The 23,203-nt window shown below is 39.2% G+C and overlaps 1 protein-coding gene and 1 long non-coding RNA gene across 3 annotated transcripts; one reads left to right on the top strand and one right to left on the bottom strand.

The window, feature by feature from the left end:
• Nucleotides 1-772: 772 nt before the first annotated feature.
• Nucleotides 773-17,145, top strand: LOC116613951. Of its 2 annotated transcripts, none has more exons than XM_048722989.1 (19): nucleotides 773-943; nucleotides 1,046-1,089; nucleotides 2,874-2,919; nucleotides 3,397-3,506; nucleotides 4,505-4,625; nucleotides 5,604-5,669; nucleotides 5,824-5,868; nucleotides 6,584-6,602; nucleotides 7,088-7,241; nucleotides 7,579-7,680; nucleotides 8,323-8,399; nucleotides 9,315-9,429; nucleotides 10,231-10,272; nucleotides 10,389-10,455; nucleotides 10,909-11,016; nucleotides 12,567-12,631; nucleotides 13,336-13,425; nucleotides 13,911-14,011; nucleotides 16,204-17,145. In XM_048722989.1, exons 1-19 carry the CDS (start codon nucleotides 933-935, stop codon nucleotides 16,372-16,374), a joined length of 1,554 nt encoding a protein of 517 aa, XP_048578946.1. In that variant the 5' UTR covers nucleotides 773-932; the 3' UTR covers nucleotides 16,375-17,145. The 2 variants fall into 2 exon arrangements, with proteins under 2 accessions (XP_048578946.1, XP_048578947.1); XM_048722990.1 differs by having other exon boundaries at nucleotides 773-904; nucleotides 1,044-1,089.
• Nucleotides 17,146-17,275: 130 nt separating this feature from the next.
• On the bottom strand, nucleotides 17,276-21,557 carry LOC125560709. The gene is made up of 2 exons (XR_007306812.1): nucleotides 21,512-21,557; nucleotides 17,276-18,145 (listed from the first exon to the last, which is right to left on the bottom strand). It is a non-coding gene; the product is annotated as an uncharacterized LOC125560709 (long non-coding RNA).
• Between the last annotated feature and the right edge of the window lie 1,646 nt (nucleotides 21,558-23,203).

Raw genomic sequence — 23,203 nt, forward strand, 5'->3', positions numbered from 1 at the left:
GTAAAAATGGAAATTCGATACGGTTTGTGAATTGTTGCTCCATGTTAGCCACAATTAAAAGCGCATTAGAACACAAGCTTAAGCCGTTTCAGATAGCATCGTCAAATGCTAATTATAGTGTTGATTTCTCTTTGATAACTGCCATGGCAAAAAAAAAAAATGTATTCGCTTCCAAGGCCAGAACTATCGATTTCGATTATTATCGGAAACGGTTCTCCCATGGTTTATGAGGAAAAAAATGCGCCCTAAATGAGATATATAAACACTGCGTTCCAAATAAATTCAGGCCTAAAAAAATATCAATTAATAACTTCACAATTAAGATTTGTCCGCCAAAGGGGGGGAAGGGGGGTGGGGTGGGGGGGAGTGCGAGTACTCGTGGGCGCCTTGGGTCCCTTGGGGAGCCGTGGTAGTGATATCGTAATGCACGTGCGCTATTGTTCGCATAACATCAGTAAAAACTAACACGGTTGTATCTCAAAGGATAATGCTTTATGAACTCAACGAAATTTGAACTAGCAAATTGGCCTTTTTTATCTTTCAGCCCTTACGTGGTTTTAAATAGTTCCGAAATCTTCCACTATTTCCTTCTTCGCTGTAGTCATTTGCGCGAATTTGATTTGGTCCAATTAGTTCAAGTACATGATTTAAATGAAATTATTTGAAAAAGTATTTCTATTAATGTATTTCACCGCGCTTATTGCAGTAAAGCAGGAAATGCTCTCAGCCCCTCCCCCAGAAGAATTTGTTATGTATTTACATATTCACCAAAGAGAGGCTGTGATATCAGTGAAACAAACATGGCAGGATGATCTGATCTTCGGTTCTTCGCAACCAAAATTCAACTTCAGGATTTTGAATGCAAAAATGAACGAAATAACATAACCTCTGGATATTAAATATGAGACTAGTGTAAAATTCTAGAGAACAACATGGCAACAAGGTATCGTAAAATATTTCCTTGTTATCTTTGTGGTTTGAAGTTCAACTTGCGATTTCATCGCGTAATTTAGTCGCTAATGAGTTTGATGTTTTATCTGAACAGCGAAGAAAATGAACTAAAGATGCGACGAGAGTCAAGCGAGAAAGGTAAGTTCTTCGATGAATATAGTCGTAGCTAATTGTTGTCTAATTTGACGCTGTTAGGGTTTATATTATGCTTTAAGTTTGAGAGGGGAGCTTTTTATCGTCCGCGAAAGTCTCGCCAGGAATATTTGCGGTTTGTGGAATCGATTTTCCAATTGACACAGCCCAAGTTTATTTATAATACAGAATGTAATCTTTAGGTTTTAAAGTAATAACAACTCATTGTAACGTGGAAATGCAAATATTTGACCTTGTATTTGCATTTTGCCTCATAAATTGTCTGTTTAAAATTTTAGAGAATTTTAAAGAATTGACCCTTGTGCCTAAAAATATTCTCTAAAACATGTTAATTTTTTTATCCCTATGATGGCGAGTAGGTTTATTGTATTATGTGTTGAATTCTTTTTAACTAAGTACATAATGGCATCCTAATTTCATGGAACTATTTTTGTTTCTCTGCCTATTTTGGTGACAGGTGAAAGTATTTAATCATTCTAGACAACTCTACAAAAAATACGTTAATCAAATAAGGTATACCGGAAAAACACACGAAAAAACTCAAAAAGCAGATAATTGCCTCTTATCTCATCTGAAATGAGAGTTATTCGTTTAAAGAATTAAACGGTTATAAAATTTAAAAAAATATATTATAAATAATAGCCCCTATAGTAAAATAAATCCCTCTGGACAGATATGCAGAATGAAAAGTAGTATTATGAGGAAGATGTATGAAAGAGAATAAAGAAATAATATCAGAAACTGTAGGCATCCTTAGAGTTTCTGTTATTTCAAACAGTGTGGGGAATATGCTGCAAGGAGGCTAAAATCTAAAATTTACAAAAGACATTTGAAAAAATAGCATCTGCACCTAAAGGCCCTGTCACATGTAGACTTTTCGGCTGCAACTTGTCTTGCAAAAAAATTGTTGTAGGTCGCACGCGCCCTGTCACACGTGAAGTTTTTTCCTGTGACTTGAAACAATTTGTTGCAGAAAGTAAAATAGTGTTCTACTTTTTGTGCGACTTTGAGAAATGCAAAACAAGTTGCAAAGGAGGTGTCACACGCAAAAAAATGTGCATGCGACCTGCAACAATTTTTTTGCGAGACAGGTCGCAAGAGAAAAAACGTACATGTGACAGGGCCTTAAAGCAAATATCAGATATATCTGAGGCTTGTCCCCCTGAAGAATGTTTTCTAGCTATGGCCTTGGTTGTCAATTTTTTTCATAATAGGTGCCCAGATATTATGAAATACCTTATTAGAAATTAACCTTGGTTGATATTAACATGTATTAAATGTACGCGTACCAAATTAACACCAATTTTTGGACAACTTGTGTCAAAACAAATGAAATAAACAAAAATTTTGGCCTAATGTATTCAAACTTCATTAACGTGGATCCTGTTTTTTTTGGTAATTTGCTGCTCGGAAATATTCCATTTATGAAATACTATTATCATCAAGCATGCAAGATTTTACGGCTAGAGAGAACAACGACCCAATTGGAAAATTACCAAACGTGATCAAAGAAGACAACTAAACATGTGGAACTCTTTATTAATAAAAATAGTATGGTTTTAAAATTTGTTGAATTCTGTATTTGATCTTTCATAAAATTAAGTATTAATTAATGTTTTCTAAATTAACGTTTAACTTGATTAATGAATTAGAAATAAACTTATTAAGGATATATTTAATTTTTAATTCTTGTTAATTTAGTTAAATTAGAATGTTAATCTCCAGCAGCAGACCTTACTATAGATACTATGATTGTATATAAATTGCAGATGATAGTGATGTCCATGACGAGAAAGAGTCTGATGCAGACAAGCAGTAAGTGAGGGGTTGGGTATTGTCGGGGTTGTGAATCACCTATTTAAGGCAAATGTATTTAATCGAAATTCTCACTATCCCTTTTCTCCTTTGTTAACCAATGCCCCCTCCCCAAAAATACATTGTGAGAACAATAATGCAAGAAAATAATGTGTTTTTTAAGTGGCAACTGCACCAGTTTACTTCTGTCAGGCAGACAGGCAGATAAAAGACAAAAAAATCTATTAGAATCTCACCTCTAAATTATTAGTCACATACTATAAGAAACTTCCAATAGACACACTGCTTTTACAATTTTGAAATGTTTTTCATGTTGCCGAGTAGAAATCATGTGAAGTTGAATTGAAGAAAACTGGTGATATTGCTTCATGCAATGTCATCCTCTCAAAACAGCTGTAATTGGAGGATTAAATCCAATTGTGTAATCCAGTATAGTACTGTAGCTAACATACGTTAAGCTTCTGTATGAATTTCTAGATTATCAGTGCCATATCACCATATACCTGCGCTGTCCAAGTCCCGTGTGTTTTTCCTCAACATCTCCTGGTTTGGCCTCAATGTTATGTACCTTATCTTATCTGTTGAAGGTAATGTATAATATCATTTAAAAAGTATATCATATCAGAAACTGTTTATCAATATTTTTTTTTTTGTCTTTTCGCATCCATTGAATGTTATCTGGATATTTTGTCTGCCAAGGTATAGAATAATGTAGGCGTGTAAACAGGGGGCTGAGCAGGATATGTATGAACCAAACCGTTTGACTATCATTTCCTTGTACAGGCCTGTACCCAGGATTTTTCTTGGGGGGGGGGGGGGGGGGTGCGGAATCTGAAATCTGGAATCTGATAAAAATCCGACCACCCCCAAAAGAACAAAGAGGGATTTTTTTATTCCTTTGCATTATCACAGGATGTTTATTGTTGGATTTGGCTACATAGTAGAGTGATCTAGCTGATGCTTTATAGTTTTGTCTACAAATAGCTTGTCTATTGAAAACCGAAAGTGGACCTTCGGTCGTTTTGGGGGGTGCGTTCACACCCCCTGCATCCCCTTTCGGTACAGGCCTGTTTTACCATATGATACCTATAACTTTGCATCCGCTCAGCCGATCCTGGGTATGCACATGTTATGAGTGGATGGTTAGAATAGTGGCAGGCAACTCATATTGTCAAAATCATTTGCATTTCTGTATGTGTGCAACGCTATCAAGACAATAGGGGACTTGGGCTAAAAGATCATATAACTGTTTGGGTGGAAAACTAACGCGCACTCAGCCTTTTAGTGGCAAAATAACAGCAAGAAAAAGGAACATATTCAGCCCTTACGAAAAAAAAACAGATCTCTTTATTTTTCAAAAGAGTTCAGTTTCATTTAAAGATTATATTTCTTCGTCATTATCTGGTGTGACGGGCGCAATTATTTCTGATTTTTTTGTTTGATCATTTTGTTTTTAATTTGCCACCCAAAAAGGTCATGTGATCTCTTGGTGCAAGTCCCTATTAATGTAAGTTCCTATCTGTACCAGCACAAACTTAACATGACCCATTACTCCATTGGCTTCCCTTCTGTGCTTTTTCTTCAGTTGTTCCATCCCAAGTTCATGCACTTGTTGGCTCAGAAAACAAAGGCCAGGTTCTTGGAGGCATGGTAGCAGCAGGAGCTGTTGTGACATTCTTTATCAGTCCACTTATCGGAATGAAAAGGTAGGAGTTGCAGGGGCTGTTGTGAAGTTCTTTATCAGTCCACTTATCGGAATGAAAAATTAGGAGTTGCAGGGGCTGTTGTGAAGTTCTTTATCAGTCCACTTATCGGAATGAAAAGGTAGGAGTTGCAGGGGCTGTTGTGACGTTCTTTGTCAGTCCACTTATTGGAATGAAAAGGTAGAAGTCAGAATATTAAACAAAAATTACTTAATAACCGTTATATGTTTCTATTAGATTCTGTACCCAAATACTAGAAATTTTCTTATTTGTTTAAAACTACTGTACAAAAACTCTGAAATACAGAAATAAAACATGTAGAAAATATATAGGGGTTTCCACAGAGAATACTACACATAGGTTAGAATGGGTGAGTGTGTAGTGATGTGAATTAGTATGGGGAAGTGTATGGTGTGAAGTTAAGGGCCTGGGCTGGTGTTGCAATGCCGTAGCAGGGGGTGGGGCACTGGGGGCCAGTAGGGGCGTGGCTGTGCCCCTATTTTTTTTTTTAAGTTTTTGTACCGTACCCCCCAATAATTCAAGGCTTGCTACGGCTATGTGTTGTGTTCTTGATTAAAGTTTATCAAGTAGGAGTTGTATTACTGCTAAAATACAGTACTATACTAAAAAATAATACCAAAAATAATACTAATTTAGCCCAAGCTTTGTGACTAGCCTAATCCATTTCTCATTTATAGAAAGTAACTAGTCAATAGTACGACTTTGATAAATCGAATTCCTTGCTGTGTGCAGTTAATAGTTTGTTGGTTGGTTTAGATAGTATGATTGACTACATGTTATTCCCAGATGAAGCAATTATTTTAGGCCCGGTTTCTTTGATTCTTTACAAGGCTTTCCCTGCAAGAATCCTGTATGAATTACACAGTCGCCAACACCACCTAAAAGTTAATCCCCTTGGCTTTAGGATAGTTTTGCCCCAAATGCATGTAGCAATTCTAAACAATCCTCTTGCCCTTCCAGTGACAGACTGGTATCTCCGTATGGAAAGAGAAGACCACTTATGGTCGCAGGCTCACTTCTCTTATGGTAAGACTGTGTTATTAAATCTGAGCATTCTTTGTAGTACTTACAATTTTGTCAATGTTAGCCACTGTGATGTGTAGTTTGTAGACTTTTGCTTGACGAGGCTCTGATTGAATTTACTTGTAAGATGTTTATAAAATGTATGTTTTCTTTTTAGCATCGGACTGTTTGGGATGGCTTTTAGTGCTCCTGATATCGAAAGGTATTAAATGGCATTCCTTTAGTATCCAATTATTATTAAATATCACATTATAATAACCATTTTGCTCTTCCACCTAAAATAGTGTTATACACTCCTTTCAGATTTTTTCCACACCAGATTTAAAGGCAAATACCAAATCCACTCGCATATTTTTCACAAACATAAACAAACTATCTTTTTCTTTCAAAGCCTAAAATATAAGGCTATTACTTATTTAACCTGTTTCATGCGTTAAGTTTATCACAACACAGGTCTGTTTAGATTTTTAATAATTCACACTTCTTGATATTATCAATACCAGGCACCGTAAATAGCACCCTGAAAAAAGTTAACGATATAAAGAGAAAGACAACAGTCTTTTTACCTTGTGCTCAAAATCTAATAATTCTTTGCATTTACGATTTTAAACCCATAGCACTAACACCTATTTCAAATGAGGTTGTCATGGGTATCAAATAAAAAAGCAATAAGCATAAATAAATAAATCCATGTAGAATTCTTGTTGTCTTACCTGTGAACATTCACAGCTTTCAGAGACCAGGATTTTGGTGGGTATGATAAATGCATTCACCAGTGCAGCCTTTTTAAAAAGATGTTATTCTTTCTCACAATTAGGATAGAGTTAACTCATTTATCCTATTTTTGCTGTTTGTTTACATGCCTAGCAATTATTAGTATTACATATTTATATGTTTTTTTTCTTTTATTATTAAAGTGACAGCTCAAATGCCACGGTAAGTGCACTTCTAGTACAAAACTGATAATTTAGTGGTGAATATATCTTGTCTTGTAGTTATAAAGGCTTTCCGTACTTTTTTAGGTAATTTCGCTTGCTTATTTGCATGAGAATGCAGTGAAACTAACTCAACAGACGAGTACTCATGGTTAATTTGCTGGAGGAGGAGGGGGGGGGACGAAGTCAAAGGCCCAGAGACGCCAGTCAAAGGCCCCAAAGACCCCTGTCTACTTTCATGGACAGCCCCCCCCCCCCCCCCCCCCCCCTTCCCCCCGGGGAATTTTACATTTTGTACGTCTTGGATGTTTAGTGCCTTGCACATGATTGAGATGATTTGAAACTATTTCAGTGCTTAACAATGAAAACGCTTCAAGGATTTTGAATGAGCCAGAAAGCGATTTAGCTGTTGGAAATTGTAGGCGATAGTTCGCAGAATAGTGACAAATGTCAGTAATATCTTTAACAGAATGTTTTAATTCTCAGTGTTCCATGGATCTAGCATTCAAGAGATGTATACCATACATGAACATGAGCCAGTTCCAGCATAGAGGGAACATGTCCGAGTTTGCGGACGACATTGAGAGCAGCTTTTTGCTCGATATACTGATGCAGCGTGAAGACTCGCGGGGAAATGTCGGTGAGTTCACTTCAAACCTGTTTTAATCTAGTTACATACAGACGGCCTAAAACAGACGGTCTTGCTAACATGGAAACCAAGGTTAAGCCGAGTGTAGACTAGGCAGAAAGAAATGACACATACAAATAATTTTCGTACTTAAAGGTATCTTCTCACCAAAGGCAGTCTTATGGCCGTCTCGCTTTTATAGTCCTTCAACCTTCAAGGGTGAAGGTCGTCTAGACGTCTTAGTTTTCTTCTAGTATAGAATCGGCCCTTGTCATGGTATTTCTGTTAAGGCCTATACATCGCCTTCTATCTCTGCGTAATGGCTTGCTTGTCATGTTTTTCTGCTCAGGTCTATACATCGCCTTTTATCTATGCGTAATGGCTTGCTATGCAGTGATGAATGTGCCGTACAACGGATTAATCGCCGACCAGACACCACCATCACAAAGAGGTAAAATCTAACAAATAAGGGGTTAACGGAGGACAATCACGCCGCCATTTTTTGCTCCCGGTCAATGCCGAGTTACGCATAGAATCCATTTCTTTTCCATTTTCGGCTAATTCAAGCAAGCAACTGAGAAACATTCAATCAAATATCATTAATAAAGTATCAGACTTTAATCGAAGATGGTTATTTCTTGCAAATAAATCGTTGTGTTTTCATTTATAAACAATTACAAATGATATAAGTTGATCGACATTCTTTAAAATCTCACAAAATACGTAAGTACGTAGTCCTTGCCGAAAAGCTAACAGTCACTCTCAAATAAAAATGATTTTAAAAGAAAAAAGGAGTTATTTCCTATTAACTGCAAGTCTTTCCTTAATAACAACCATCTAAGAATAACAACTATTCATTGTCGAATAATAACAAGACAGTCCTGACATTGTAACAAAATTACGAACAAAACTGTTAATCATAAATATATGCGGCCATAAGATATACTTCATACTATTCAGGGGCAGAGTTTTAAAGCTATGAAGTCTAAACATAAAACCGGTGTAAACGAGACACAAGTTATAATGTCTAACCTATAACCAGGTTTGACCGGACTTAAACTATGGTTTCTAACATATAAACGGTGTAAACCAGGCTTTAGCTCGGGCGTGATGGGAGCGATGACTCTAGTAGGGAACGTCACAGGAGCAGGCATCGGTCTTTTCTTCCCGGTGAGTTTATAATAATATCTCGCGATGTGTTGGGCTATCTGTGTCCACAGGGAAACATTAAAAATGTAACGTTTAAAATTATTATTCCCTAACTTTCAATTAATAATTTGATTACATAAAGAAACTAGTGTTTAGTATGAAGTTTCCTTTGTAAATTTGTAAATTGATATGAGACTAAAATTACTGATAAAATATAGTTTGACACATAACCCCCCCTCCCTGCCCTACTTTTCCGCTTCTCATCGCCATTCTAAGTACCGTCTTTTATCCATGCGGGGTGCGGTATAACCCCCCCCCCCCCCTTCTCTCTCTTCCTTTGATATCGCCAGTTTAAGAACCGTCTTTTATCCATGCGGGCTGCGGTCCACCCCTCCCTCCCCCTAGGTGGAACCCCCCTCGCCCATCTCTCTTGCTTTTATATCATTTTAAGTACCGTCGATATCCATGCGGGCATATCAATCAATGGCTGTCGTTTTTTTAAATGTTCTAAAAGAGCCTGGGATGAGCACGCGGGAGACCTGTGATACTCTAAAACGTTAGGGACTAGGCTCCATTTCCAAGATGGCTGCCAGCAAAATCGTAGTAAACACGAATTCCTGCAAGTTTACGTGAAAATTCTTGATTTACAAAGCTCTGAGCGATAAAAAGGGGATAAAAATGATTGAAGTGTACTCCCAAATATGGTATATAAGGCCTAATAAGGAAATGACCGAGCAAGCTAGAAAAACGACAGTCTTTAAAACAAGTTTGACTCCCTAGGTGGTAACCCCCTCCCCCATCTCTCTTCATTTTATGTCATTTTAAGTACCGTCTTTTATCCATGCAGGGTGCGGTCCACCCCCTCCCCCTAGGTGGTCCCCCCCCCCTCTCTCTTTCTTTGATATCGCCATTTTAAGTACCGTGTTTTATCCATAGCGTCTGGGCGTGGTGGGGACGTATGGTCTGATCGCCATCCTGTACTTCGTCTGTGTCATACTCACCGTGGTGTCATGCCCTGAGACGCCAGGGAAAACAACGCATCAACCCCTGAGTGAGTACAACATTAGCACCTAGCACTCCACGATCTACATACCACCTAGCACTCTACGATCTACATACCACCTAGCACTGTACGATCTACATACCACCTGGCACTCTACGATCTACATACCACCTGGCACTCTACGATCTACATACCACCTAGCACTCTACGATCTACACACCACCTGGCACTCTACGATCTACATACCACCTGGCACTCTACGATCTACATACCACCTAGTACTCCACAATCTACATACCACCTGGCACTCTACGATCTACATACCACCTAGCACTCTACGATCTACATACCAGCTAGCACTCTACGATCTACATACCACCTAGTACTCTACGATCTACATACCACCTAGTACTCCACAATCTACATACCACCCGGCACTCTACGATCTACATACCACCTAGCACTCTACGATCTACATACCACCTAGCACTCTACGATCTACATACCACCTAGCACTCTACGATGTACATACCACCTAGCACTCTACGGTCTACATACCACCTAGCACTCTACGATCTACATACCACCTAGCACTCCACGATCTATATACCACCTAGCACTGTACGATCACAATTCCCAGTACAACAGGTTTATTCGCGTATTACTATGGCTATGAGAGGCATTCTTGTACTATTTGACATCGATGACTTCACATACGATTAAAAGTTTTAAGTGATTATCTTACATTAAACAGGCTTTGTGCGCACTCTTCTTTGAAGGATTCGCTTCAACTCGATCGCAATGTTAGCATTATCGTTCATTGTCTATTTCTGCTTCTCAATTTCTTAGGTGTGAAGATGATATTTCTTGCTTACTGGGAACCCCTGAAAGGTACGAAAAGATGAAAAATGATATATTTTTGTTTAGCGCATGTTATTTTTGTCATGTATTCTTCTCGAGGTGGCCATGTTGGACTCAAAAGTTGTATTGTTTTCTACTTTCCTCAGAGCGGGACTTTAGATGGGTGTTTCTTACTCGATTTTTGATGCAACAGGGCGTGGCTACTGTCACAGGGTGAGTGGCACCTGTCAATCATTTTTGTCTCGAAGCACTGGCGTTGCTTCCTGAACGATATTTCACAAAAATATAGTCTTGTAGAGGGAGTTTATAGGTGGTTGAGGTATAAATATATATGTAGGTATATTAGGCGCATTTACATTCGACGAAAGACGCTCCGCCCAGCTCACAGTTAATTGATGGGAGATATTGTTTAAGCACTTACTAGAGATTTTACCGTAAGCAAGCGTCCCCTACGTCCAGGGCAAGGAAGTAACGAAAAAATTTTCCTCTTCTGTCCTTATCTGAGAATATAAGATCTCTACAGCCCCCACTGAGTAAAGTTTGACTTAGTCGCCTCGATAAAAGCCACTATGACCTGGTACACTCTAGAAGCGAAGCCGCCACACTACTGTTATACCAATATGTACTCTTGAACTATAACATGATCGTGCTGGGCTTTTTGTCTAGGTTCCTTGAGTTCTGGCTGGGCGATATGGTCACTCTACCAAACTGCTGGCCGCCTGAGCGAGGCGTCGCCATGCTACTGCTTCCCTTGCTGTTCGCGGCGGCCATCTTGTAAGGCAAACTATTCCCAAGGGCAGTAGGAATTTGTAAGGCTTCGTAAGTGAACCTGATAAAAGCATGAAATCATCTCTGAATGTGCTTTGTTGGGTCACTCGCGCGCGCTTTTTGGGTTAACTTTAAAAGCATGCAAAGTAAGTTTCGGAATCTGAGCTTCCAAATCAGATGCGCGCTGGCTTAATCATTATTTCTGGCAAAATCTACTCCTACTGCATTTGAGGCAACCGACAAGCAGATATTTAATCATGTATCCACGCTGACGACCACAATACACAATTGAAGCCATCACCTCTTCGCAATGCTGACTGGGTAGTTCTGATTCCAACGTGGAATTAATGCAGCCTAGACGCCACAAACCCATTGTGATCCACTAATTGAGTCTCGTCGAAATAATAGGTTTTATAGCATGCGCTGCGAGCGAGGTTGAAGTACTTAGTCCACTAATGGCGCAATGCCAATCAGATCTCGCGAATAGTAACAGACCTTTTAGTCGTATGCGACGTGCCTGCAACACTTCTACAACACGTTTCGTAGAGTGTAAATCAGCCTTCGTCTCCTTTACGATGCTTGACTGCGAAAGTCGTAGTATGTAATTCAGGCTAAGACATGTGCTAGGCAGACCTATGCCTAGATACATAACTCCCGAAAAATGGTCTAAGAATCTTTCCGGAGTTTCTCCAAAAATGTCTAAAAATTTCCGAATTTGTCTCTAAAAATACCGGTTTCTCCCCTAAAAATCCCAACAAATCTCGAATTTTCTTATTTCTTCTTCCATGGATATGCCATTCCTCCCTTAATTATAAGAAATATATCTTTATTTTGTGTTTTTTTTTAATTTATTGTGTATGTATAACTGCGCAATTCAGCATTATTCGCATCGAAAGAAATAACTTTCCACGATTTACACACGCTTTACAAACTAAACTATCTTCGAAATACTAACTCTCCTACCAGTGAAGCAAACAAGCCAACAAGGCATTCTGGGAATATGGCCAAAGCCGCTGACTGTACTTTTTTTATGACAGTGACTAAATAGCCAAGCAAGGTTATTGACAATGTTATTGACGATCGGTTTAGTTAAAAGAATCACATTTCTACTTAAAATCGGCAGTATTTGTTAGGAATTTTACCTAAATAATTTTCTTAAAATCCTGAAATTTTTAAAAATCTTTAGATTTTCTAAATATCCCGTTTGACGGAATTATGTATCTAGGCCTAGGCAGACCGCATACGACTAAATCGTGCTGTCTAAATCAGCCTTAAGTTATTTTTGGATAATGAACGGTCTTGTTGTTGTTGTTTTTTTTTTGTTTTTTTTAATAATTTCGGCCCGAAATCTTAGAATTGCCAATGTTTACTTATTTTGGCCCGAAATCTTAGAATTGCCAATGTTTACTAATTTCGGTCCGAAATCTTAGAATTTCCAATGTTTACTAATTTAGGCCCGACATCTTAGAATTGCCAATGTTTACTAATTTAGGCCCGAAATCTTAGAATTGCCAATGTTTTTTATACATATTTTGTATCTGTTTATGTTTTTCTAGTTCTGTAGTTGGTGGTTTCCTGTCAGACAAACTGCGAAGACGTAAACCTCTCGTTTTAGGTTCGGGTGAGTACAAACACAACCGCTGCTCTCAATTCCCATCTCACAGATAACCCGCGATCCCTGTAGCATTGAGAACCCCCACCTGATGTTATAGAGATCCCTACCCCTTAGATATAGATCCCCTCAACCTTCATATATCATAGATAGCCCCAAACCCTCATCTGTCATAGATAGCCCCACACCCCCATGTTATAGAGAGCGCTCTCTCGCATGATAGCTTTTGCCCTGTCACGAGTCTAATACCTATGGATAGATAGCCCCACACCCTAATGTGTCATAGATAGCCCCACACCCACATGTTATAGAGAGCTTGCTCTCAAATGATAGCTTATAACCCCCAATACCTATGGATAGATAGCCCCTCACCCTAATGTGTAATAGATAGCCCCAAACCCTAATGTGTCATAGATAGCCCCACACCCGAATGTTATAGAGATCTTTCTCTCAAATGATAGCTTATAGCCCCCTATACCTATGGATAGATAGCCCTAACGCCATGTAATAGATCTCCCAACCTCAATGTGTCATAGACAGCCCCACACCCCCATGTTATAGAGAGCTTTCTCTCGCATGATAGCTTATACCCTGTCACTAGTCTAATAACCCCCAATACTTATGGATAGATAGCCTCAACCCCATGTAATTTGGAGCTTTCTCTTAAATGATAGCTTATTCCCTATCGCAAATCTGTTTTCTTTTTCCCGCAGCGATCTTGATGAGTATATGTGCGGTCATATTAGCTGGATTGCAAGGGAAGTATGCTTTCTACGCAGCCATTCCAGTATCTTTGACATTCGGTAAGATTCACTGGTTGTTTAAAAAAGGTTTTCTCATTTTGCTTCTTAAAGGCTTAATAGGCTGGTCGGCTTGCAAAGAAAAAACGATGCATTCTCTCCCACTAGCTGAGACACACGACCCATGCCGGAATGCAAAGGGGTGGTACAACTAAGGAACTGGCCATTAGAAAAGGGGGGAAAGCTTTCAGTCGTGCAGTTTGTTTTCCTGTCTCCACAAAAACCATCAACGCCCATCTAAGCTGTGTTCCCTGGTCAGGACATTTTTATGCTTTCGACTCGAACCTTTATCTATCTTCGCTCTCGTAATCCAGCATGACTACTTTTTTTTATTTTAAACAGTAGAGCGCATAATAGCGAAGCCTATTTCATGGGGTTTTGTTGAGGATTCGTGTGGATGTGAACGTTAAATGTGTCTGTACTAGTGTGAACAAAGTGTAGATGCCTCTTCGCTAGTCTAAACACAGTGTCGTGTCGTGTGCTTGCAGGTATCGGCTTCGGAGCTTATTGCGCAGTGGATTTCGCCCTTGTCATGGACGTCTTGCCCGATGAGAAGGACAAGGCTAAAGATTTAGCCATCTGGCATCAGGTAAAGACGATAATGTACAGCGGTATGACTAGAAAGACCGCAGACAAGGGCAAAGATCTAGCTATCTGGCAACAGGTAAAGACAGGTAAAGATCTAGCCATTTGGCATCAGGTAAAGACAGGTAAAGATCTAGCCATCTGGAATCAGGTAAAGACAGGTAAAGATCTAGCTATCTGGCAACAGGTAAAGACAGGTAAAGATCTAGCCATCTGGCAACAGGTTAAGACAGGTAAAGATCTAGCCATCTGGCAACAGGTAAAGATCTAGCTATCTGGCAACAGGTAAAGACAGGTAAAGATCTAGCCATCTGGCAACAGGTAAAGACTGGTAAAGATCTAGCCATCTGGCAACAGGTAAAGACAGGTAAAGATCTAGCTATCTGGCAACAGGTAAAGACTGGTAAAGATCTAGCTATCTGGCAACAGGTAAAGACAGGTAATGATCTAGCCATCTGGCAACAGGTAAAGACTGGTAAAGATCTAGCTATCTGGCAACAGGTAAAGATCTAGCTATCTGGCATCAGGTAAAGACAGGTAATGATCTAGCCATCTGGCAACTGGTAAAGACTGGTAATGATCTAGCCATCTGGCAACAGGTAAAGACTGGTAAAGATCTAGCTATCTGGCAACAGGTAAAGATCTAGCCATCTGGCAACAGGTAAAGACAGGTAAAGATCTAGCTATCTGGCAACAGGTAAAGACTGGTAAAGATCTAGCTATCTGGCAACAGGTAAAGACAGGTAAAGATCTAGCTATCTGGCAACAGGTAAAGACTGGTAAAGATCTAGCTATCTGGCAACAGGTAAAGATCTAGCTATCTGGCATCAGGTAAAGACTGGTAAAGATCTAGCCATCTGGCAACAGGTAAAGACAGGTAATGATCTAGCCATCTGGCAACAGGGAAAGATTAGTAAAGATCTAGCCATCTGGCAACAGGTAAAGACTGGTAAAGGTCTAGCTATCTGGCAACAGGTAAAGATCTAGCTATCTGGCAACAGGTAAAGACTGGTAAAGATCTAGCCATCAGGCAACAGGTAAAGACTGGTAAAGATCTAGCTATCTGGCAACAGGTAAAGACTGGTAAAGATCTAGCCATCTGGCATCAGGTAAAGACAGGTAAAGATCTAGCCATCTGGCAAGAGGTAAAGACAGGTAAAGATCTAGCCATCTGGCAACAGGTAAAGACTGGTAAAGATCTAGCTATCTGACAACAGGTAAAGATCTAGCCATCTGGCAACAGGTAAAGACTGGTAAAGATCTAGCCATCTGACAACAGGTTAAGACAGGTGAAGATCTAGCCATCTGGCATCAGGTAAAGACAGGTAAAGATCTAGCCATCTGGCAACAGGTAAAGACAGGTAAAGATCTAGCCATCTGGCAACAGGTAAAGACAGGTAATGATCTAGCTATCTAGCATCAGGTAAAGAAAGGTAATGATCTAGCTATCTAGCATCAGTGTTATATAGAACGGTATGACTAAAAAGATTACATATACGTCTTTCCCTGATTCCACCACGCCTATTTGCGACTTATTCTGGTTGATTCTGATATGAAGTAACATAAGAAATGCAGCTCCTAGCACTGACCTATCGCGCCCTCTTCTGTTTGCCAAATGCATTAGATTTAGAGTCCACCGTAAGCCCGATTCATACGTCGCTCTCCTGCCGTTTTAATATTATTGTTTGGACTGGGCACATGAAGACTGCGACGTCTGAATCAATTAAGTTTAGCACGGCCGAAGTAAGTTATACTAGGCACGGTTGCACCAGTCCTGCTGCCCGGCAAAAGTACGACACCGATTGAAACATCCAACTTTTTATAAGGCGAATGAAATACCATACTAATTTTGATGACTTACTTTGACTACTTGCGATCTATATTTAGCGCGATCTATAGTCACTTATTAAGTGCGACGCCTGGATCAACGTTCAGCCCATGTATTTATGTCGATACAATTAGACAGTCAGGCCAAATTAAATTGTCGTATTATCCATGAGCCGTATTCAACGCAAATGCATGAATATGAAGATAAAACAATCGGCTTGATTCATTTACATGCATTTGCATTGAATACGACTCATGGATAATACGACGTTTGAACTTTGGCTCAGATTCGACACAGCAGGAGCACGACGTACGAATCGAGGCTTAGCTACACTGAAAATCTAACACCTCTTTGTTATTCATATTTAGGCGCTGGTGCTTCCCCAAGCCATCGCTACTCCAGTTGGAGGAATAATTATCGACATGTTCGAAAAATGGCGCTGTGACATTGGCCTGGGTTACATTATCTTGTTCCTTGTGACGTCATCCTACTTCGCGCTCAGTGGCGTCTTCGTTATGAAGATCAAGAACGCGTCTTAGACGTGGCGACACTGCCTCTGGCTCTTTTCGGATAACCAAATTGGACTAAGAAATCACCTGATTTTTGTGGCAAACTCGCGCACGTTCCGGTATTTATTTGACGGCAGACTGATAACAACGAAAAATAGCTTATTTAGCGTTTACGAGTCGGCCAGAAAGTTTCTGTTAGAAAGGTCTTATTTTCATTGAGATATTTTTTTTTTCGTCGCTTTTTGGTGTGATGTCCAGAGCCAATTCTGTGATTACTCTAGCTCGATTTGTCACTGTAATGTCTAAGTCGCCTATGCGCCCGAATTGCGTGTATACAACAGTATACACGTACACAAGTAGCTCTAGGGGCGTGTCTAGAGAAAATGCCAGGTTTGGGACCAGAGTGATAATTTACCTACCCTGGATTACGTATCCTTAGTTCTGGTAATAATAATCCCCTCCCCCCCTTCTCTTGACACGTGCCTGGGCTCTGACTGAAATGCGCCAAATTTGTATATCTTCCAGATTTGTTGAAATTGGTGCCTAAATGCTGTCAGTTTTTGACTAAATAATTTTGATTATTTATTTTCAAGATGTTTTTTTTGTTATGAAGGATGTATTGGGGAAAATACGTTTATTTCTTGTTTCTGCGGCTAAGCACAAAAAGGAATTGATGCGTGCGTCAAATTTCCATGCTATGTAAATCAAGAAAAAAAATGCGCGCTTATATCTATGTTTTCAAATTTTCTTGGGGAGGGTGAATTATTTGTAAAGAAGGGTAATAAATTCATTAACAATTAATTTGGATGCGTAGTGGAACCTATTTCGCTCAATATTACTGCTTAACCCCTCGGAAACGCTTTCTACACGCAGGGTACCCCTAAGAGTGATGGGGTTTCAGTAAGGCCTGCAGATAAGTCAGACTTTAAAATCATTGTTACTGAGCATCAAATTTTAATCAATCGTTAAAGTGCGACTATTCTAACATGCAATTAATCAATTCTCAACATAATTACAGTGGTTTTCAATAACCCAAAAGACGCGTATTACCCTTTACTCTGTTCTCTTAGGCCTTTTCATGTACCGTTCCAAATGCAAATGAACATAGAACAATCGAATTGTTTTATTACATGCATTTGCCGTTAAAACTAGGGCGTAGTCTTCCCGCTTTTCTGGTTAGAAAGGCCTGAGAGACATTGGAACGACATTCTCTTTCCTTTTTACTGGTTAATAAAAAACACTGCATACATTATGTAATTGGACTAAACTATAAACAAAGTGATCTGGATTCTAGATTCTATTCCCACCAGGACTTAAAAAGTCGGACTTCCAGTGCTGATTCCAGCGTCCGTTGCGTGATTGAACTAAACTATAAGCAATGTGTGATTCTATATTCTTACAGTTCTATTCCCACCAAGGTTTTACAATTGGGGAAAATATTGGTGGGGTTAGTGAGGACTTACAGAGCTGATCCCTACGTCTTATACAAGATCAAGTAATTGGAAATATTCAACTGCATACATTTGTGTGATTAAACTAAACTATAAGCAATGTGAGATTCTAGCCCCCATTCATACATACACGTACACAGAAGCAAATAAATTTTGCAAAAGGATTCCATAGAGGGACAATCACTTGCCATTGTCCTTGCAGTTACTCTTCGTATAATATCCATAGTATTTGTCGTTTGCAAGCGGCGTTTTGAAGCACAAGGCTGCTTGCCTATCACACTCACACACCCAGTGTAGGCAACTTTTGTACTCTCTAGTGTATAACCAGTTAGTGTATTTCTCAGGCTGCCCTAGAAAAGTAAGGCATTGTAATTAATAAATATAATTCGAATTAAATAATGATGATATGTCCACCAGATATTTATATGAAGAAAACGTTGGCGTTTAGGGGGACTGGTACCGAGGTCTTTAAAGAAGGCCAATCGCGCCGCCATTTTGTGCTCCCAGGGAGCTCTTAAGTAGGGACAATTTTCTGGGCCGGTTGCACAAAGCCTGGATAAGTCTTATCCACCGGTTAAATCCTTATCCAGCGGATAAAAGTTATCAAAGTTGCGTGATTCGGTTGCATAAAGCCCGAATAAAAGTTATCCAGCGGTTAAAGTTATCCGGATGATAGAGGTCGGATAAAATCTTATCCGCCGAATAAATGCGATGAAAAAAACAAAATGGCGTCTTGCTTTCAAAATTTTTCGTCAGAATTTAGATTAATTTTAGACGCAGTGAAAGATGAAACACATGCAAACGACGAATTTTACAGTTGGTAAATTTACAATGAACTATGAACTTACATGCAGCTCTGGCAGGACTGGAATCAAAATATATTGTCCGTTCTGTCGTACCCTGGGTACCAGGGGCTCCGAACTTCGCTAGAGCCGCGAAGCGAAGTTCGGAGCCTCTGGTACCCAGGGTAGTTCTGTCGAGAAATGTGTCCCAAAGACAGGAAAAAGCACTATCCTGTGTGATCATTCCGTGATTTACATACACTTTGCCTCGATAAACTGTTTGTTTTTCTGGCACTTTTAGTAGCTTTTTCAACGGTCGCCCTTTTTTTTAAAGGAAATACAGTGAGCGCTTTGCATATTTACCATGGAAACGGGAAGCTATTTAGTGGTAAATGATGGCTATTCAGTGGATAGTTATCCAGCCTTCTATCCACGCTTTGTGTAGCGCTATTTTATCCGCCGGATAACTATTCGCTGGAAAGGGATTTTGCGCGCGCCCATGTCGATATGTCGCTAGTGTGCACTAGGCATAAAGGCCCTGTTATGCCTAGTGCACACTAGCGACATAACGACATAACGACATGGGCGCGCGCATTATGTTTAGCCCGACATAACGACATGGACATAATGACATAAAAAACATGTTCCTTCTTTTATGTCGTTATGTCCATGTCGTTATGTCGAAGATAAGAGTGCGCGCGCCCATGTCGATATGTTGCTAGTGTGCACTAGGCTTCACACGTAGATTTTTCGGCTGCAACTTGTCTCGCAAAAAAATTGTTGCAGGTCGCACGCGCCCTGTCACACGTGAAGTTTTTTCTGCGACCTGAAGCAATTTGTTGCAGAAAGTAGAGGAGCGTTCTACTTTTCGTGCGAATTTGAGAAATGCAAAACAGGTTGCAAAGGGGGTGTCACACGCAAAAAAATGCGCGTGCGACCTGCACAATTTTTTTGCGAGACAGGTCGCAAGAAAAAAGACGTACGTGTGACAGGGCCTTAAGTGTCACGGCGTTTCCCAGGATCAGGCTATTTTTAGGCGCGCACGAACGGGCTACGTTGACGTTGGTCGCGTGCGCGAGTGAAGTGAGGCTGCAGGTGCCAAATTGTAGTAAGAAAGAACTTTTTTTTATCCATCATCCGTCGGTTTTGTTTGTTTACCAAAAGAATTGCAAGCTAGAATTTAAATTCGTAGGTAGGGTGGGATTTATATATTAAAGAAGAGAGCAACAAAAGTGAAAGTACCGAAGAGGGAACATGGCTTTTTGTCTGAGACTGTGCGTGCAGTTAGCTCAGCCACAACGTCAACACAAAGGTCGAATCTGATTGGCTCATCCGCGCGTCTAAAAATAGCCTGATCCTAGGAATTGCCGTGACACCTAAACTTGTAATGCATTATTATTATTATTATTTTTTTTTTTTCAAGTTTCCTTTTTGTGGGCCCAAAGGGGTGGGGGAAGCCACCCGCATTCACTAGACGACTCCGCCATTTTGCAAAATCATAGGGATGCCCAATAGTTCGATATCAATAATAAAAAAAAGCAAGAAAAAAAAGCAAAAAAATAGCACTCTTGAGGTGAATATAACCCTTAAAAAACACACATACAAAAAAAAAGCAAAGCTGCTCTCATTTACAAAAGATGCCCGGAAAGAGAAAAGTTGCTGCAAATCCTAAAATTTGCTGAAAAGTTGCCGAGCATATTTGGGATTAAATTCTGGATATCCGCCCCTGTGTTCGATGGCAGTGTCTTAAAGACCCACATCAAGCTTCTCAAAAACTGAAAATGTATTTCCAGTGCTATCTCTTAGGGTTAGAAATTTCTTCGACCACACTCAATGTGTAAGCTTTCAGGGGTAAGAAGTGTTTGACCACACCAAAGTGCTATCTCTTAAAGCCGCATTGTCACCAGTTTAATTCCGGAGGTCCGACGGAAACCTCAACCGTTAAAAGACAAAATAATCTATTAAAATCCGAGATATAAAACAGGCCATCCGCTCTAAATTATCAATCACATCCTCAAAGAAACTTCCAGTAGACACACTGCTTTCAATAGTTTGAAATATTTTTCGCGTTTTCCGTTAAAAATCATCGTTACGTAATCGACCGGAAGTAAACTGGTTACAATGCGGCTTTAAGGTTAACATTTCATTTCCCTGACGATCATCCCCGTCTGTTTTCATTGGAGTCCCCCTTCTTACTGCCCCTACTTACAGAACGTTTTTTGATCGTCATTGCTGTACTTGTATGGTGCTGTGGAAATAGCGTTAATAGGGTCTTTAGCGAAGAAAGAGAAAGCTTTCCAACAACTGTCATCGGCCAGGATGTCATCGTAGCATTTATCGTGTATCTCACAGCACCTGTAAACAATTCACAAGCTCGTATTATTGCTATGTTTATACAGGGAGGTGTGCACAACTATTTCTTGCACTCGGACTCGTGTGTCTTAAAGCTGCATTGTCACCAGTTTACTTCCTTTTTTTCGATGCAAAGCGGCTAGTACTACATTCACACCATCACGGTGGTGGTTTAATTAAACTGGTTTAAATCTCAATCTCCCAAGAGTAGACAGAACAAAGAACAAAACTGAATAGACGGTGCTGTACATGTTACTAAGTGATCATTTAGCTAGTAAGAATTCAACTCAATGAGAAACTTGTTTAACTAAACATGGTTTTGGTGTGAATGCAGCATAAGACAATGTTAATTAAGTAATTTTGAAAATAAAGGTGCAATAAATTAATCGATGTTACCGAAGTTAATGGCAGTTGGCACTTGTTTGTTCTTTTTTTTTCTTTGGTGACACCACAAAAATCCGGAAACACGAGCTTTCTGAGATAAGCGAACTCTGACGATCTTCGATGCATTTACGCGCCTTTTGCGATTGGTTAGGATAATTTAAATAAATCTTCGTATGAATATTCTTTGAAAGGTCTTACCTTGTTGAAGTCTTCTCTTGCTTTTTCTCCAGTCTTCTTCGCAAAGTGCAATTACTAGAACTTCTGTTGCTTCAACGGCCTTTTATTTATACATATTACAAATGATCCCTGCAGTTAAACTAATATAATCTCTGATAAATGGATAGTTCTTGTGACAAAAGAAAATCTCCTTAATTCAGACTCCTGATGGGTTTAATCACAGAAATTATAGCAAAAGTTGTATCTGCTGTGCAAAATATGTTAGCATCTGGTAAAAATTGGTATTACATTCAATTCACCCTTACAAATATAGCGTTCAATAAATATATATTCAATTTACCCCTAGCATGGCAAAAGTTATCAGGTTATTACAATCTATTTATCCTTCTAAAGATATATAATTGGCCACTTACCCCATATTGATAAAGTAATAAGTTCTGTGCTTGATCAAAGTTAATGGCAATTCCATTTATCATTACCATTCATGCTTTCTTTTGACAGAATAATATAAAAAATAAACAGAGTTCAATTTACGGCTCCAGGTGAAAATAAAAACGATTTGCTCAAAAATAGGTGCAATTCTCGCCTTTTTCTTATTTCATCTGCACGTATGCACAACTTTCTGATAAATGAGCACCACTTTCTGATACGTTGCACTTATTTTTATCAAGCAAATCGTTTTTTGTTTTTTTAGGGGACAGGGCGTTTACTCGTGCCAATCCAGAAATGTGGAACCAGTTACCAAGCTTTATCAGCAAGATTAGGATTAACTACTTCTAAACCGGCAATTTAGAAACAATTGTTCAGCCAAGCCCACAATGTATAAAGTAGTCTTGATGATTCATTTATATATGTAAGTTTGTTTTATCTTTGTTTTGTTTTATTTAGCGCTTTAGAATTATGTACACATATCAAGCATTTGCGCTTTTATTAATAAATTTGTATTTCATTTATTATCCAAGCAAGCGGTCAAATAGTAGGAAGGTATACAGATTTGCTGGGCAAAGGCAAACCAGAAATAGTAAAAGGTGTAAAGGTTTTGAAGGTTCTGACGATCTGGTGTAAAAAAGTTTTTGAAGTTTGTGACGATTTGTTGTAAAGGTTTTGAAGGTTATGACGATTTGGTTTAAAGTTTTGAAGGTTCTAAAGATGTGATGTGAAGGTTTTGAAGGTTGTGGCGATTTGGTGTACTTGAAGTTTGTGATGATTTAGGTAAGGTTTTGAAGGTTGTGATGATTTGGTGTAAAGGTTTTGAAGGTTGTGACGATTTAGTGTAAAGGTTTTGAAGGTTGTGACGATTTGGTGTAAAGATTTTAAAATGTGTGATGATTTGGTGTAAAGTTTTGAAGTTTGTGACGATTTGGTGTAAAAATTTTGAAATTTGTGACGATTTGGTAAAAAGTTTTTGAAGTTTGTGACGATTTGGTGTAAAGGTTTTGAAGGTTGTGACGATTTGGTGTAAAGGTTTTGAAGGTTGTAAGGATTTGGTGTAAATGTTTTGAAGTTTGTGACGATTTTGTGTAAAGGTTTTAAAGTTTTTGATGATTTGGTGTTTGAAGGTTGTGACGATTTGGGTTATTGGTAAAAAGTAAATGCTGTGACCTTTTTGGATATATCAAGTTATTGGTTATGACTACAGTAAATGATTAGAATAAGCGCAAGGCGGGCCGCTTATTTAATTTTTCAGGTTGTTTGGTGCTCCTATATCGATTG

This window comes from Nematostella vectensis, chromosome 15 (genome assembly GCF_932526225.1).
Source record: "Nematostella vectensis chromosome 15, jaNemVect1.1, whole genome shotgun sequence".
NCBI lineage: Eukaryota > Metazoa > Cnidaria > Anthozoa > Actiniaria > Edwardsiidae > Nematostella > Nematostella vectensis.

What these genes read in the sequence shown, in the direction of transcription:
- LOC116613951 (XM_048722989.1), top strand. An exon ending in GGCGTGGCTACTGTCACAGG is followed by an intron (nt 10,456 to 10,908) that starts GTGAGTGGCACC and finishes CTTTTTGTCTAG; the next exon opens with GTTCCTTGAGTTCTGGCTGG. An exon ending in ATTTAGCCATCTGGCATCAG is followed by an intron (nt 14,012 to 16,203) that starts GTAAAGACGATA and finishes ATTCATATTTAG; the next exon opens with GCGCTGGTGCTTCCCCAAGC.